General features: G+C 39.5%; 1 protein-coding gene across 6 annotated transcripts in view; it reads right to left on the reverse strand.

The window, feature by feature from the left end:
- Window positions 1-13,260, reverse strand: part of csnk1a1 (casein kinase 1, alpha 1) — a gene marked incomplete at its 3' end in the record, with an annotated part of 81,514 nt that overhangs the window by 58,588 nt on the left and 9,666 nt on the right. For all 6 annotated transcript variants that reach the window (XM_084353047.1, XM_084353046.1, XM_084353045.1 and 3 more), the window contains 2 exons: window positions 11,871-11,997; window positions 4,565-4,663 (listed from right to left, as the gene is read on the reverse strand). In XM_084353047.1, the coding sequence (XP_084209173.1) occupies window positions 4,565-4,663; window positions 11,871-11,997 (226 nt within the window). The remainder of the gene's footprint in view (window positions 1-4,564; window positions 4,664-11,870; window positions 11,998-13,260) is intronic.

Genomic DNA, 13,260 nt, shown 5'->3' on the forward strand with positions numbered 1-13,260 from the left:
CCAGAAGGATAATTTCAATTTCCTTGAAACTTTGTCAGTTTCAGTCAGTGACACAGTTAGTATTCAGTGCAGACAAAGAAAGGTTAATAAAACTGAGCATTTTTTATAAAATATTTTGAATAAAAGCAAATTTTTCAGGACTTTTCACTGCATGCAATATCACATTCAGTGGTTTAATTTCATTGGTAGATATTTGTGCTGTGTTGACTTGAAGGTTGTATACATTTGTGATACTATTAACCCTGATTTTTATTGGGTTCAGAAAATGTCCAACTTACAGCTTGTAATGGATTGCATACTAGATGCTGTCATCGTGTAATTAGAGTCCGGACAAAATAATAATCTTCTTAAGGCTTTGACCAATAGAGCAGGGCTCCTTGATCTGACTATCACATCCAACTGCTTAATGATTATATGAATTATGTTTGCACTCTTTAATATAATTAATTTATTTCTATTTTTTAAATATAATTCTGGTTATATTCAGGTACATTTTGAGAAGGAAACTAGATACTCCAGGTGATATGTGATGAGATTGTTCACTTTTTCATTAAACTATGAAACTTTGTCTGACAGTTTGGGGTCCTGAACCTTTTCAGATATTCAGCCATCGCAACAATTCCTCAAGGCAGCCCCATTTTTATCCGCCATAGATTATGTGTTTGGCAGAATATCTCCTGAACCAAACATGATAACACAGGTGACGTCTGCCCATATGTTTTGATGGTGAGTGATGACAATGTTAACACATACAACATCATAAATTGTTCAGGTGAACAGTTAATGGTGAATTCAGTGACGTGACAAGGAAATAACAGCACTTGAGAAGCTAGTTGAGACTTCATAATATCATTTTAGTTGCATGCATGTTGTGAAGAATTTTTAAAGCTTAATCCTTTTATATTATACCCGTTACCACAGTGACTGTTTTATATTTTTTTAACCTGCTCTCTCATTGAGTGGACAGTTGAGGTGGAGGTGGTACCAGGTTCAACCGTTGAGCCCCCCAAAGATGTCATGGGCCTAAATCAACGAGACAATGAGGGAGGGAGTTGCCCAATTAAAAACCTACTGAAGCCATCCAACACAGCTGCAGTTTAGAGGGAGGTTCCTTAAGGGAGGGAAAAGAGAGAGTGATGCCACAAACTCACAGATGGCTCAGTTAGCGTACCTGTAAAGGTGAACCATTTGTCATAGCTACAAATAGATACACTGCCTCATAGCTCTGCAGAATGCATAGCTATGAGAAAATATTAAAATATTCATTAGTTCTAGCCACATCAAGATCTTTACGACACAAGGTTCATACTGAATGTAGTTCTTAAATGTGTCAGGGTTAATTTACAAAAGGTTTGTGTGTGTATGTCATGGCAGACTGTGTCCTGGTGACACCTAATGTAATGGAAACCAGCCACAGAAGTTGTTTTGAGTACTTTGCCAGGTGATATGTCTGTCTGTGAACACATTTTGTCAATGTGATAGCACCATAACTGTGCAAGCTGCAGTCATGAAACTTTACAGGTGTGTAGTTGAGATCAAAATGAAGTTTGAAGACGTTTAGAAGATGGGTGTGGTCTGACCTATGATTACAGAGTACTCATGTAATAAATAAGTTTATGACTCATGTGTCAACATGTTAACAGGTACGGTAGCTGGTGTGTTCCCATCTCAAGATGTTTTCTAGTTTCTTTGTCACAATATGACTGAAATCACCAGAACCTTCACCTGAACAAGTTATCCTTGACCACCAAACATTGGGGTAGACATCACCTTTTCTATGTCATCATGTTTGGTTCACGAGATATGCTGCCAAAAACATAATAAAACCTTATGGGGAAAGTGAAATGGCATCATGACCGTCATTTTTGTGATGGCTTCATATCTGAAAATGGTAAGGGCCCTAAACTGTACAACTGTACCAAATTTTGGCTTTTATGAAAAAGTGAACAATTTTTTCACATATCACTATGAGACTTCTGTAAAGTAGAGGGTCACACAGACCATGGTATTTACACAACCAAGACCGCATTATTAGAGGCTGTAAACAAACACTTTGCTCTAATGGAGTCCAAGCCCAAGTTCAGCATGGCAACCTCACTGGATCCAAGACATAAGGACCACTACTTTGATTAGAATGTTAAACATTGCGCACAACTAATGGATAGGCCTGCGGCTACTTGAGAGAGGGCTGATCACCCAAAGAGCACGAGGCCACAGGGGGCATGATATGTTTGAGGAGATTCTAGAAGAAAATGGACCATAATGGCCAAGCATCAACATTTACATTTAATTACATTAATTTGTTTTGTAATATTTTGTTGGGCTATGTATTGAAACACTCCTCACTGAGTATGCAGCTGTAGGTAAAGCAGGCCAAAAGGGCTTTTAACAAAAAAAAAAAAAAAAGACAAAAAAAATGCTGAAAAATGACAGCCGCAGCCGAATTATTTATTTATTTATTTTTTAATGGGAGAAGAGGAGAGGAAAGGAGAGCCAAGGAAAGGAGAAGAGGAGGAGGAGGGGGAAGACAGGAGAAGAGGGCTGTGTTTTATCTCCAACAGTAGGCCTATATGATTTTGCGCAATGGACGCTTCATGTCTAGGTCAATTTACAGCCCTGCAATGAGTGCATATCTACGGAAAGGGTGCCTTCTTATAACTTAAGAAACTAACGTTATATTATTTTGTGCTTTCAAACACTCTCAATAATGCTTAGGAATGGAGGACTCCATCTTACAACTTTAGAAACTGAAGTTGTATTTTTTCTTGCTGCTGACACTTCAGATCCAGACCAATTCACTCTCACACGAGTTAAGTATTAAGCATATAAACGAGGAACTTTGCGCTTACCTGAACATGTCAGCTCAACAATTATACCAGCCAGCATCGGGTAAATGATTACACTGAAGCAAGCAATGATGAACACGGATTCTTGGCTATCATTCTCACAGAAGGGATAAAAACTTTGAGTGAGTGTCGCACAGTAATGTTACAGCAAACACAGTCATTTGATATTAATACACAGGAGAACACAGCTCTGTGAAAGATGGAAGATCCATGTTGATATAAATAAATGCACTGACTGTTTTCCTCATCCTGAAGGCTGGCCATAGTGTGCGTGAGGAGCACTGTGATGCACAACAGCTTTTAATCAAAGACAATCGTCAGATTCCATCAGAGATGGACGATTATTCTACATAATTATTTATAAAAGATCGTCATAATTGAAAGTTTATTTTTTGAAAATGTTGTTAAATTCAAGTCAATTAACACTGTTTGATAATACACCACTGCAGTGCTGCCAGTTAATTCTAGAAAAAGGAGCGTTAAGAATGAATAATTTCAGAATCACTGACAACTAGCTTGCCACACGCAGTTGATGTAACAGTCAAGCAGGAGGTGATAGGAGTCACACATAAAATAGCTTGTTCAAATCCCATAGCCATAAATCCCAGGGGGGCCAATCCTGTGAAATATATAATTTGCCCCCCAAGTAAATCACTGTAAACACACGGTGGGCAGGGTAATGGGGTGTTCATTAACAGAGTTACAGCACTACTTTTGGCGTCTCAGGAATTAATGTAATTTTGCCCTCCTAAGGTTTAATTATATTTTCACCCCTGCAGGTTTCAATTTTCATTGGCGTTAAATAGACCAGCTCATCACACCGCATATTTACTTTCGAGTGCAATTCGCAAACTTGCAAAAAAATAATAATATACGTTTTGCACAAGGTGACATCATCTACTACGCAACTAACCAAGCCATTACAAGCTGTAACCTACACATTTTCTGAACCCAATGAAAAAACATGCCCAGGGATCACACAAAGATGGAAAACCTTGAAGGCAACACATTAGAGATATTGACCTATGAAATAAAATCATACAATATGATATTACAGCCAATGAAAACTGAAAATTAGCTATTTTGAAAAAAATCATTAGATGATGTAATAAAATATTATCTTTGTGTGTTTTTGTATATAAAATGTGTAACTCTTTCCCATAAAAGTTTCAAGAAAATCCTTGAAGTGCTTTGGGGAAAAGAGTTGGCAAAAAATGACCCAAAAGTTAAATGAGTACGACTTTGTAATGTTATTTAACTGTGGAAATTTAAAAAATGTCCCTCATAGTTTGCGCACCAGGAATGTCATCATTTAACACTTAACTTTTACAGAACTCCTGAAACAGTTTTAGATCATTTGTCATACAGGTTGCCGTCAGTCAAAGAGACAGACGGTTTGTTTGATTGTTTGAAGGCTTACAAAAACATTCCATGGACCAAGTGCCAATTACAAAGTTTGTTTTCTGAATCAGCAGTGATAATGAGTCATAGCTATGAAAATGTTAAGTAGTAAGTATAAATATGACATCACCATGAAAAGATCACCATTTCTTGACTAAATTAGTAGATCAGATAGGCATTAGGACTATGGAGTTACATGGCTACAGCCGAGCTAAACAAAAAAACACCATCCTTAGGGATTGTTGCCTGCCAACAGCTTTATATAGACCTTCAATAATGCAAACCTGCAGTATTTAGAGGTCCTGGACGGGTCTTACCTTATTACAGTGACGGCCGATGCCCATGAGAAAGTTGTCTGGTTTAATATCTCTGTGGATGAAGTTCTTTGTGTGTACATATTCAATTCTGCTGATCATCTGAAGATGAGAAAGAGGACACAGTTAAATATTTCAGAAAGTTACTAATGTACTGAAATTTGTTTAATGAAAGTGACAATTCAACATGCAAATCTGTTGAGAAATGTGTGTGGGGTCAGACAGATTAGTAGAAATAAATTTTGATTTAGAAAAATGCATTTTTCAAAGAGGATACTTTGATGTGTCATAGCAGAAGAAACACAGATTTTATCTAATTAATTAGGCTACACTGTAAAGACATCTATGGACAGAAGAAATCAATTTAGATCAAAATCTTCAAAACTTGTGCAGTCAAATAACTTATGTTCATAATAAGGGTGCTCCAATTGATTGGCCAACAATCAATACTTGCCGATATTCTTTCAAAGTAGAATCACAATGCACCACTAAAATGCAATGGCATACCACAAGGCTTGAGTTAGGGACAACAGAAAATATACTTAGGTCTAATAGACTATGGCTTAGCAAATGACAAACTGAACAGACTACTAGAGTGTCTTCTCATGCGGTTATCAAAGTTATCTCTCTCTCTCTCCACAGTGCTGTGTTGAGATGTCCCGATACAGGTTTTTCCCTTTCCGATCCGATTCCGATACCAGAATTTTATGTCAGCCGATACCGATCCGATTTCCGATACTAACGTGCTTAAAAAAGCAATTAAAATGTATACGTCATTCTAAATTGTAAACGCAATCAAATTGAGCATATTCTTCCTCTTAATAAAATAAATCAGCAAACAAGTTAGTCACAAATTGAACTTGAACATGAATACAGTACCAGTTATCAAACTAGTGCAGCAATACAGTACTGTAATATACTGTAACAACAATCTTCAATAAGAAGGGGCTGGTCATCGAGTACAATCATTTCAACTAACTTCTGTGTCGTTTTCTTTTGTTGTGGGCTGCCTTTGTCGTATTTCTCCCGTGAATTAAAAGAGTCTTCTATACTCTGCTGCTTCGGTCCCTTTTTTTTCTTGTTCTCGACAAACACCGCATACTCGTCGCGGTGCTTTTTCTCCAAGTGCTTAATTAAGTTGCTTGTGTTAAAATTGGCGACCTTTGTGCCACCCCTCGGAACATCCTTCTCACAGACCTTGCATTTAGCTGTTGGGCTGGTGGGTGTTTCTATTGTAAAAAACTCCCAAACTGCTGAAATTTTTTCCTCTTCAAAATACCTAATCGCTCCACTCGGCTGCAGCAGCACGCATGCTGTTATGTTGTGATCATCTGTTTCCTGGTGCACGCAGCAGCGTGTACCACGTGATCAGAGCCAGAGCAGAATTTAAAGGAGCCGCGCACATTTTATCGGATCGGTGGCTAGGCTGGAGGGTGCGCCGATCCAAATATGCCCAAATATGGCAATATCGAGATGTCCCGATCCGATCGGATCGGGACATCTCTAGTGCTGTGGCAGTACTGATTACAATGGCCATTTGGCTACTCACTGTGAGACCTAATAAAAAATATGAAATTTCTGAAAGAACCCGTGGTACTGGTCCATCTCTCCCTTCAGTCACAAATTGTTTTCTGGCAGGACCGTGCAAATATGCAGCTTTGATTAAACCTAAGAGGGCACTGCATATTCATTTTGAAATTATCAGGAGAGGAGCTAGCTAGCTACCTTGACTGTTAGCAGCCATCAAGCAGCCAACTGTGCTGGCTAAGGAAGGTAAACAGAGCTAATAAGCACACAACTGAGCTAAAAAACACAGCAGGAACGAGAGTTTCTGTTCATGGGAACATGAAGCCTAAAACAGTGAACTGCAGTTTAACACAACTAGTTTACAGTTAATGGAAAGTACTTCAGTTGAGTACAGTTTGGAGGTAAAGTACTTAAAGGTTTGGGTTGCACACACTCTACATCAGCGTACATTTACCAACTGCTGTCAAGAGATGAAGGTAACCAGATACAAGCAGTGGCCAGGTGGTAGAGTAGTGGCTTCAGGACATTCAGGAATTTTTCAGAATTCTGTGGTACTAAATTCTGTATCCTATTTATATTTCCTTAATGACTCTTCCAAGGCCATTGATGGTGGGTCCCCTTAATCAGAAGTTGATGGTAACAAACCACTAGGGGGCAGCAGCAATGCGAGAAGTTGAAAGCTAATAACTGAATGCATGGATTTGTATAAACTTTAGTGTGTATGACAAAGGGTCATATCACAGTGGATTCCTAAAGTTTGGTAATGATTGGTTAAAATAGCCATGGCCTATAACAACAAATCTAAATTTCGTGAAATTCCACATACAAAACCTCAAATAATCATTAAAAATCACATGTACGTCTTACGTCCTTGCAGAATGGTTCAAACAACATTTTGTCACTTACAGTTGATTTCTTATACATTTTTTACTTCTCAGGTCCCCTGGCGACTTTGTTTTTTAAATTTTGTTGGGGTGTCCCCAGATACTTGAATTTGCAGTTTGTCTCAATTTTTATGACTCCCCTCACTATGCATTGTGCAAATGAGCATTCAACACAAAAAATTTAATTTGTCATTTACAGCAATCAATTTGTCTTACTAAGTGGTTAAAAAAAATGATATGGAGGAGATAGGGTGAAAAACAAAAAACAAAACACTCAAACTGAGTTTTGAAAATGTTGCACATTTTAAAGATAATGCATCAATCTAGTGCAATTTGAGAGAATATTTTAGATGCTATATCATAAATAACATGACCATAAATGAGAAACTGATTAAAATATAATAGTAAGTTTTGGCTCTGACTGACATGGGGTGAAAGGAACCTCAAGATCTTCAGCACTATTATAGATATAAATTTATTGGATCAATCTTAGACTATTAGATTTTCAGACATGTTGCAGCTTAAATCCCACTGCAGCAGTAAAATGTGGGTTGAGGACACACCGAGAAAAAATACTTTTCATTTTCTGACCTCTATATATTGTTGACTGTACCAATGTGCACATTACTTCAGAATAATTGATTAAAAAAATGTTTAATGATAATTAGAGCTAAAGCGATTACTAGAGTAACTCGAATAATTCGATTACAAAAAATGATTGAAGCAAATTCTCTGCCTCAGGGATCATTTTTCCACACGGACTGTTATTGCGGACACACACCACTACGTTCAGAATTGAGTGGGCACAATGGCGGAGAGCCAAGTAACCGTCCGTAAAAGACATTACAAGACAGAAGGTCCAAAGTTTGGGATCATTTCACACTTAAAAAAGAAGATAACAAAGTGCAATGTGTCTACTGCAATGCAGAACTGGCATACCACAACAGCACGTCAACAATGATTCAACATCTGAACCTAAAGAATCCAGTTGTTAACACCAGCTCATCAAGCGTCGCTGACACAAGCTAACGTAAACATTGATGTTAGCTAATTCAACGTAGCCTACCATCGCTAGTTAGAGCGTATGGCAGGCATGTCCAAACTATTCCACAAAGGGCCGTGTGGCTGCAGGTTTTCGTTCCAACCACCCAAGAGCACACACTTTGACCAATCAGCTGTCTGAAGACAGATCAGCTGATTACATGAGTCATGTCTGGTGTGCTGCTGCTTAGTTGGAAAGAAAACCTGCAGCCACACGCCCCTTTGTGGAATAGTTTGGACACACCTGGCGTATGGTATTTGCAGAGGCTGTAGCCTGATGTCGCTATGACTAGATATCATGTTAAGATGTGGAAACTAATTTGTGTTAAGTTGCAAGAGAGTAATAGCTGAAACCAAATAACTCCTTTACACACACACACACACACACACACACACACACACACACACACACACACACACACACACACACACACACACACACACACACACGGTGTTAGGAATACTTGGAATAAATACCTGTGTTTTTTTCAGGAATAAAAGCCAATTGCTTGGTCTATTTAACAGGCCTGTCATTTTCGTTATGCATTATTAGGGCCCGAGCACGAATCTCGTGCAAGGACCTATTGTATCTGTAAGGATTATTTGTTATTATTTTTTTTCCTTCCACTTGACTGCATATTTGGTGGCCTTAACATACCCCAAAACTCACCAAACTTGGAACATACGTCACATTGGTGTGCCGCTATCTGAATTTAAAAGGATTGGGGCTGGGAGTTGCCAGGGGACTCCATAGCGCCACTTAACATTGATTTGTCCCCGCGACATTTTTCTCGGATCGTCATGAAATTCGCACAACTCATAGGTCTCATCGATTTAGCCAGTCATTTTTTTCAGAATTTTTGCCGCAACAGGAAGTCGACCATCTTGAATGGCGTGCGGTGATTTTCATTTTTCCGATACTGCTTTTCGGACTTTAGGATGGTCACAGACTCACCAGATTTGGCACACAGCTTCTATCCCACGAGTACGTTAATTCGATACTGCAACCGCCCTCAGATGTGGCACGACAGCTCAGTAGCGCCACCTAATGGCTTTTCACATTTCGTACGTACAGACAAACACCTACGCACACCAAAATTTGCACACACATCATCAGTCATGAACATTGATATCTGACATGGTTTCGCCCTTTTGACAGAAAATACGGCTCAATAGCGCCCCCTGGAATATTTCAAACTTGGAGCCCCGCCTCCTACATGCACATAAATGAACGAAATTCAGGACACTCATGTATCATGAACAGAGGCACAAAAAACCCTCTTGGACGCATACCTTCCGTCCAACGGGAAGCATGCATTTTGCGTCAAAGTTGAGATTTTGCCGCCATTTCCACCCATTTCTATGCCTCGTACATTAATTATCTCGTCCTACAGATTTCACGCCACAGACTTCCCAGTCACTAAGTGTCATCCTCATGCCTTGATGATGATGATATGTTGTGAAAAGCTTTTGCCTACGTTATTCCTGGTGGGTGTGGCAGTGCGGTCAATTTCGATGACCCCCTTATGGCTTTTCCCATTCTATACGGACCCAAGTTCTATGGCTTGTAGCTTCACTTTCTTTTCCTACATATTTAACACTACAGAGTTCACATTCACTCAGTAGCATCCTTAGACCTTCAACAGCCTGCGTTGTGCCTGGTGGGCATGGCCGTGCGGTCAATTTCGATCCTTCGCCATCAAGCAGGAAGTCCTCATAACTTCAACATACAATTGCCCATCTGCATCAAATTGGTCACACATGTAGAGGAGCTCGCCCTGAATACGTCTAAGCATCAATTCTGTGTCATATCTATGGCGCCACCCACTGGACACAGGAAGTCACTGAAGATGTCACTGTTGTGTTTCCAGTGACACGTATCCCATTTACAGTAGGTAGAACACTTCCACAGGCAACGGGAAAGCACACATCTGGGCACACAGGCCTCCGACAGCGCCACGGCCCGATGTACGTTGGGGGACGAGGGCCCGTTCATCACTGCTTGCAGTTTTAATTTGGTATTGTTGTTTAATAATGCAAAATTATTTTTTATTAGATTACTCGATGGGATAATCGGTAGATTACTCAATTCTAAAAATATTCGCTGCAGCCCTAATGATAATATTCATTTTCCATATGACATTTTGACAATGTTATGACAATACACTTAAAATGCATTTTTTTCTGAAATTATATTTTAGAAACGAGTAATTAACATCCTTATAAAGGCATAAACTTCAATGTGCAGTTTTAACTCTTTTGTGAGTAACCCTTGTTCCCATCCAGTCAAAAATGTATTTTTTTTTCTCATTCCTACTGTTGAATGTTTAAACTTTACTTTGTAGAATGGTGTATAGTGCAGAGTTTGAGACAAAAAGGCTCTTTTCATATTCATCACTGAAAATGTAACTTTATGCTGAGTGACAATCTGATTTTAAGAGGTGGGCCTGTTAGCATAATTTGTGACATCGCAAATTGCCTAAAAGCCAATCCTAGTCCAATATTTTGCATACTCCATACACCACAAGTGTGGTGTGGACACCTCTAGCCTCCTGTTCACACACACTCTGAATGGAGTTCACAGTGATATAGTGCACGTACCGGGGTATTTAAAAAATATATATTCTGAGCCTGAAAACGTATACCACATGCGATTGCATACTCCGGTCAGTTGCTTAGCTACAGAAAATACTATGACCAAGGCACGGAAACATAACTGCTCAGAATCAGCAAAACATTGTCAGCAGCTGTTTTTGTCTCTTTTCCATCATTTTATTATCATTGTCCATTTGTGTCTCTCTAAATATAACATTTAACAATAAAACACTGATTCCATCATTGCACAAACTCAAAAACTCTACAAACTAGGTCTGAACGATACCATCGTTATCGTCTATATCTAGATATGAACATTCAAGATATTAATATCGAAAAAGCAACGATATAAACGTTATAGATTTTAATCAAGTGGCCATTCCGAAACTCTATAATGCCTGTAAAATGAATGCTGAATCCGAGCTCCATGAAATCGATCATTTCGCCACAACCACAGACCTGGCAGTGAGTTCTTATCAATAAAACTTTCCACATTCTTTTGTATTATGATGTTTTTATTTTTCTGAAAAATGCTTGGCTTTCACCGAACCCGTAGTCATATCGTAATCGAGATATCTGGCATTAATATCGAGATATGAAATTTTGTCCATATCCTTCAGCCCTACTACAATCACTGATAAATTTGTGTTTGCGTCATCGTTTCCATTAAATCTGTTTCTGCCCGTTCACTGAAAGTCTCCAAAAGCTCAGTTTTCAGTGACCTGAAATGCTGTTTACATGTGTATGGAAGACCAAAGTGCATTGAAAAAGCTTCACTTAATGAAACACCCATGTACGTGTACAGGGCCTGACACATCTTGTATCCAGCAGTTTTATTAGTCAAAAAAGAATATGGATATGAAAATATTCTTTAAGTTTTTAAGAAAGAATTGGTCCATTTTAAGGATTTTAATGTGGTGTGGTTTAATTTTTTCTGCATAAACCAGAACACATTATCGAATATTTATGCATGCCTTAATACATGTGTGGCAGGGATGTTTTAGGGATTTTATTGGTAACACCTACGCAGTCCTGCTTTGACAAGTCAAAATGCCTGCTTAAAAAAAAGCATATTCACCAAACATGCATGTCTTGTACTGTGGGAGGGAACTCAAGTGGCCACAGAAATCCCAAGCAGAGATCATACTTCCTCCACTGACAAGAGCAGGCTTGGTGAAAGGCAGCACCACCCCATTACTTGTACTTAAAGTTCTCCACTTCAGAAGATTTTATAAAAAGGTGGGTGTGTGAGTGTTAGCTACCTGGTCTGCCAGCATAAGGACAGTCTTCATCGTGAAACGGCGAGAGCAGAAGTTGAACAGATCCTCCAGACTGGGTCCAAGCAGGTCCATGACTAGGACATTGTAGTCCTTTTCTTGGCCATACCACCTGGTGACAAAAAAAAAAAAAAAAAAAAAAGAATAGTATGAGGTTTGGTCTGTGGTCCAACTGATTCAATCACAGCAAGTTGTCTGAACCTAATTCAAAGGCTTAAAGGATAAGTACCGTTTTTTACTACCTGGACCTTATTTCTGGCAAAAGATATGGTCATTTACTCACCCAGATAACTTTGGTGTCATTCGGCGTCGTTCGGACGAAATTAGATCCAGTGTAGCGGCGATATATCCATATAATGGGAGAGACGGGGCAGCGACACACAGCCTCTATATAACGCATTATCTGCCACGAAACTAGTTAATTTCATCAATATTTTGTTACGATATGCTAGCGCTATTAGCCTCTGAGTCCGGGCTCGTCCGTTATCAACATCCGGGGTCAAACTAGCAGCAGCAGCTACAGGTAAACAAGGTGCGCTGTCGCGGGTGCGCGCGCAGCTCAGAGACGACATCTTCCAGGTCAGAGGTAGTAGATCAGCCTACAGACCCCGGATGTTGACAATAGACGAGCCCGGACTCAGAGGCTAATAGCGCTAGCATTTCATAACAAAATATTGATGAAATGAACTAGTTTCGTGGCAGATAATGTGTTATATAGAGGCTGTGTGTCGATGCCCCGTTACTCCCATTATATGGATATATCGCCGCTACACTGGATCTAATTTCGTCCGAACGACGCCGAATGACACCAAAGTTATCTGGGTGAGTAAATGACCATATCTTTTGCCAGAAATAAGGTCCAGGTTGTAAAAAACGGTACTTATCCTTTAACTCAGATCTGACACTGCTCTGGCTTAGGGCTGTCACTTTTTATTCGAAATTCGAATATTCGTTCGAATGTGGGGGGAAAAGTTCGTATTCGAATGTGACCTGTTCGAATTCAAGATTTACAATCTATAAGCGCAACAGACCGTTTGAAGTAGTTCGCCTTGTGATCCAGCAGAGGGCGCTCAAAAAATTCACTGTCAGCTTGACCTATTGCGCGCCCTATTAACCCTCGACCTATCAATTCAGCTAGTAATATTATGTTGTTTGCTACGATACTAGCAAGCAAAGCGGTCCTGAGCGGACAATCACGACACCAAAGCAGTCTGTCGACTTTGTACAAAGCAGCCGTCTTTCTCTACAACGACAACAAATCTGCTATCTGCTAGCTTGCGGCAGCAGAGACCGAGGCACCACAGGCACAGACGAGCGGAGCTGCCGGAGCGATGTCAAGTGTACAACCTCGTCTGACTGAATAAAATAATAACAA

The sequence above is a fragment of the Pagrus pagrus genome (genome assembly GCF_965226575.1).
Source record: "Pagrus pagrus genome assembly, chromosome: 5".
NCBI lineage: Eukaryota > Metazoa > Chordata > Actinopteri > Spariformes > Sparidae > Pagrus > Pagrus pagrus.